Here is a 5,265-nt window from a genome sequence, read left to right as displayed (position 1 = left end):
AACTTTCTTTTTTTTTTTTCCAAACAATTCTATTATTTGCATCACCGACCATGTTTTTCTCCTGTAGCAGCCCTGAATCTTAAAAAAGTCTCCGATGAAAGGATGTTGGGGTTTGGGTTGTTGAAACATAATAATATTGTTATATTTCTAATTAGCATATTTTTATGATCCGGGAGTAATTCTTTATTCGGTTTTTTCTGCTGCAAAGATGTTGATAAGCATAATGTTGTTTGACTTGGCTCCTTCTCAGGGAAGGAGAACAGTACTATCTTTGGCAAATTCAGCTTATTAAACAGTTAGTTTCCGGATCGGCGAATTATGCAACGCTGTGGCTCAAAGATCGATATATATAACCAAGAAATTTCTTGCATCGCAGGACAACATCCTCAAAACATTAATACCCTTGCCCGCTTTATTGTAGTAATTATTCCACTTTTACAAGCAAAAACTTGGACTTGCATTCTGTAAATGTATGCCGCACTTTAGAGTCTAGACGGTGCAAAGTATGCCGGAGCAGGTCTTGGAGGTAGATGTAAAGGCTCCCAATCATCATCGTTATCAACCTCGCAGAAATATTTTCCCACCATTTCATCGCTGACTAGGTCTAGTTTAGAAGGCATCCACTGTTCAATGAAGAAACACAAACATGAAATCTAAGTAATGAAGAAAAAAAAAGAAGAAATTAATCAATTGTTTGAACCCGATAAAGCTACATCAATGATAAGAAGAGACTTAGGGAATGGTCGAATTCCTTACTTCAGACAATAATTAGGAAATACTTAAGATGAATTATATGCACGTATAATACGGCTGTACCTGGGGTTGTCTGCCTTTCTCAACGAGGAGAGCTCTCCCACCCTGCGTGTTAAACATAAGAAGATTTGTCATATTAATTAGTCCTAAAAATAAATGATCTAATTAATCACCCTGTGCCAACCTCGTAGAAATCGTTGTTGACTGTTCTTCGCAAAATATGACAGGAAGCCCTAAATTCACGAACAAGACACTCTTTTAGGTTCTGCGTACGTCCTTCTCGGATCTATTCATCAATTCCAAAAGCTCAAGTAAGTTGCATATATTAGAAGCTAACATCTACTTCTTTTACTATATACGAATACATTAGAAGAATGTAGTGGGCTCTTGTAACGATAATTGTATCATTCGACATGAAAACATGAGCTAGTTATAATAAGATTTTACCAGCCTTAGGAAAATTTTGAGACTTGTTGGAGAAACTGATGTCATGGATTTAATCGCATGGACGATCCATTTTTCTTCATTTTTAGCAGCTAATTCCTCCTGCCAAAAAGAAATTCCATGTACAAGCGCATGTTAAGTAATTTGACTAAAAGTTTTGGTCCGATGTACAAGAACGAAATACGATCTTATCTTCTTCTAATGGACTCACCAACGATGACAATATTTCTTCGGCAGTATCCTTGGAGAAGCATTCATTGATGGCATCCAACCTAAGCAGAAATTAGCTTAATTGATTTCGAAAGAAAAATGTAGATGGACTTGCAAGAATACAAAATTTAGTATTGTCAAATGTAGAAATGCACTAGATTATTCAAGTGAAATTCACAAGTCATGATTAATAAAGCATATAAAAAACCATGAGAAAGGTATGGTAAAATGCCCTTAAAGTCAGTAATTTCTCGTTGATATATAAATATTAAATAGTACTTCTACTGCAACTTTTCTACCAAAGACGGAAAGAGACGTAGATATTACCAGAGTGGAGAGCACATAATTTCTTATGTTAGTGTGCTCAAAAGGAGCAATATGTTACCTCTTGTATACACTGTCTTTCTTAAGATGTGGTCCGCGAACAAATTGATGGATAGTCTTAGAAATGGATGACAAATCCACCGACCCAGATGCTGCCAACGAATCAAGAGCATTCTCCATTGAAGCAAGATCCTGAAGGAAATTTTAATCCCGATGTAATTTTAGTTTAGAATATACGCAGCAAAGCTAGCAAGATTGATATGATTTACTTGATTGTGTCTATAAATGATAAGCTTATTTTTGTTACTTACTTGGAGGTGGCCGAAAAAAAAAAAAACTCTTACATTACAAACTGGTGGAATATGAAGGTCAGAAACTTTTGATGGTCAAATTCCTTTAGAAAAAATCTTTGATAGCATTTATCATGCCGAACCAACTTTAAAAAAAAAAAAAAAAAAAAAACTCTCCAACTTTTCTTCACACCCTTCTATCCCTAATTATAAGGCACAAGATTCAAATCATGAATCTTGCAACAGGATAAACTCTAGGAGCTTTCCTCTAATGTTGAACCAACCACTCAGGTTATGGTAACCCATGACGAAAATTTGGGTAAAAAGTTAAGAGTTTTTTTTTCTCTTTTGGATAAGCTCCAATCTTCTTGATTGTCTTAAGAGAGAGTTTATGTTAGCGTAGAAAGAAAACCAAAGAAAAAAAAAATTCAATAGCCAGTCCAAGTGGTCCTCTACAAGTTGACCTTTTCGCAAATTTGATTGGTACTTTAGGCTGGTTGACTTGCATTGAATGCATAACAATTTCGCCAACAGTTTCAAGTTAATCTCAAATCGATGGGCCAAGAAGAAAACCATTTTGGCATTTTCTTAATGCTATTGATGCAAGCAGTTAGAAGTGCTTCTGTCTTGAGCTTAAAAGAAGGAAGCATTAATTTACAGCTGAAAAGAAAATGATGTGATGTGTGCACCTTTGAAAGAACAAAATGAGTTGCTAGGCCGCATTTAACCATCTCCGCCCCATCCAACCTGCTGCCCGTCAAACCTAAGTATTCTCCTATTATATTTTCACAAGAAGAGAAATTCGAGATTACATAAGCCTGCTGCTAAAGGTTTTGATTAGTCGATATGATGCAAAATGATTGTAACGTGTGGAATTTACCAAGAAACCCTGGAAGCCTAGACAAGAAATGAGATGCGCTACAATCTGGAAAGAGTCCAATCGCAGCCTCTGGCATGGCAAACACCTGAGAGTTTCATATCAAAAGAAAGAAATTTATATATATTGCACTTTGCAGAAATTTATATATATATTTGCTTGACATGCAGCTGATTTTGGAGAAGAAAAGATTATCGTTTTGGGCATCTCTTGATTTTCAGGTTATCTTGTCATTTTGTGATCGAATCTCATGTGTAAAAAGTAGAATCAATTTTCTATCTACCTCAATGTTCCAACCAAATTTCCTTATAAATTAGAGCCTCCTTACTGCAATTGCATAATTGAGAATGTATAGATGAATGATTCGCAAAAGATTGAAGAGGTAAGGGTAAAATTACAGTATTTTCGGTGACAATCCGAAAGGTCGAATTCAAGGATAGACCAGCTCCTCCTCCCATTACGATTCCGTCTATGATGGACACCTAGAATTGATGCCCGTGTTTTGAATAAATATCCAAAGTTTATAGGGAAAAAAAAAAATAGAAAGTGAAACAGCACAGGATAATGAGTAGGAAAGTATCTCACCACTGGTTTCTTATACGTCCCAATTTTGTAGTCTAAGTTAAGCTGCTTCCTATAGAAGCTAGCACCAAAGCTCCAATGCCCTAAATCACAAGACATATACAACACAGCATTCCTTAATCAACGTTGATATGAATGTGCATAAATATCAAACTTGGATTTACACATCATCTTCAAATTCAAATGCATGGAAGAATTATGGGTTAATCTTTGGATTAGTATTAGTAAGACTTGTATCTAAAATCTATATGCACCTTCCACACCAGATTAGGTTTGTAATGCCCCAAAAGAAAAAAAAAAAAAAAAAGGAAAACTTTTAACCTTTGAGTTGATATGAGGAAACCCAAGAGAAATTTCATTAAATAAACTCAGTCCTAGTCGAAAGAAACCCTTAAAAGCTACTCATGATAGAATCATATGGTATAGATTTACATTTTATTTTCCAGGCAATGATTTCTTTTCACGCATGTCTCCTATTCTTTTTACATTTATCTTATGATAGTTGTATTGGGTACTTACCAGTTGTCATGAAACTTAGTACAGATTTAACATCGCCGCCTGCGCAAAATGCTCTTCCATTTCCCTACAGTATTAAACGCAATAAGAGAAAGAAAGTGAGAAAGCATTGGCAGTGTATATTATAATTAAGCTACAGACAATACAAAATTCCATAGGAATCACATTGGACTATATATATACCTTGAGAATCACGAGTCTTGCATTTGGATCTTCCTCATAGTCTCCGAGTTTCTTCAACATCTGGCAGAACTGAAACCAATCGACAAATTAAAAATCACTGATGCAAGAGCCAGAGGATGTGCCAGCATTTTAATCTATCTTGGAGATAGAATTAAAAAACAAAACCGAAGCTTGATCATCAGCTCCTACCATTTCATAAGTAAGGCAGTTTAGTTGCTTTGGTCTGTTTAAAATGACCTTTAGCTCCCCTTTCTTATCCTCGAAAAGCACCTGGTTCAAAGAGCCCGAAGCAGAAGAATTGTTGTGTTAGCTATGTTAAAACTCTTCCTATATATTATGTTATGTTATACCTAAAATTTAAGAAATCAAAAAAAAAAAATTTTTTTTTTTGCTGCATGCTTCGCATGTGTATATATGATGATGTTATCGCGTTAGAACTTTCAACTGTATGGCAGTTTCTATATAAGTACAACTTTGATAACACTTGTCGGAAATAAAATTTGATCAGCACAAAAGAAAAAGAAAGAAAACCAAGATGAGAATTGCCTGATCATTTTGTTCCTTGATGAGTGAGCTAGCCATACCGGAGACGACTGATCGCTTGTTTTGCGCTATTTCTGATACGAATTAAGTGCACACGCAAAGGCTCATTGCCGCTAGCTTCCTTATTTATAGAACAACAGCTCGATGAATAGTTGATGTACGAATTAGCAATATATAATACTAATACTAATACTAATACAAAAAGGTTATAGATCACAGAATTTGTTTAAAGTTACTTTGTTCTACAATTACTCCAGTAAATTACTATGCCTTATCTACCGGTCATTCGTCTTTTTTTGTGTCAGGGTGAGAGTCCTGAATCTATCTGTATTTGATATTTCGTCGAACTTGGAAGCGAAGCACGTCTTAATCAACGCGGTGCTGGACGGCAGCAAACAATATATAATACTAATACTAATACTAATACAAAAAGGTTATAGATCGCAGCAAACAAATTAATCAAATCAAACTCGTTTGATTTTGGGTTTTGGGTTGTTGGAGGATTATTTTAAGCGTTTCATGTCGGAGTAAGTCGCTGGATGT

General features: G+C 35.3%; 1 protein-coding gene across 1 annotated transcript; it reads right to left on the bottom strand.

The window, feature by feature from the left end:
• Window positions 1-346: 346 nt before the first annotated feature.
• Window positions 347-4,817, bottom strand: LOC113692930 (probable 3-hydroxyisobutyryl-CoA hydrolase 3). The gene is made up of 14 exons (XM_027211531.2): window positions 4,726-4,817; window positions 4,369-4,449; window positions 4,180-4,248; window positions 4,000-4,063; window positions 3,484-3,563; window positions 3,297-3,380; window positions 2,902-2,986; window positions 2,711-2,796; window positions 1,793-1,923; window positions 1,409-1,469; window positions 1,201-1,299; window positions 938-1,039; window positions 817-858; window positions 347-623 (listed from the first exon to the last, which is right to left on the bottom strand). Exons 1-14 carry the CDS (start codon window positions 4,759-4,761, stop codon window positions 483-485), a joined length of 1,161 nt encoding a protein of 386 aa, XP_027067332.1. The 5' UTR covers window positions 4,762-4,817; the 3' UTR covers window positions 347-482.
• Window positions 4,818-5,265: the final 448 nt, after the last annotated feature.

Source organism: Coffea arabica, chromosome 6c (genome assembly GCF_036785885.1).
Source record: "Coffea arabica cultivar ET-39 chromosome 6c, Coffea Arabica ET-39 HiFi, whole genome shotgun sequence".
Lineage (NCBI taxonomy): Eukaryota > Viridiplantae > Streptophyta > Magnoliopsida > Gentianales > Rubiaceae > Coffea > Coffea arabica.
This window is presented reverse-complemented; position numbering and strand designations above follow the sequence as displayed.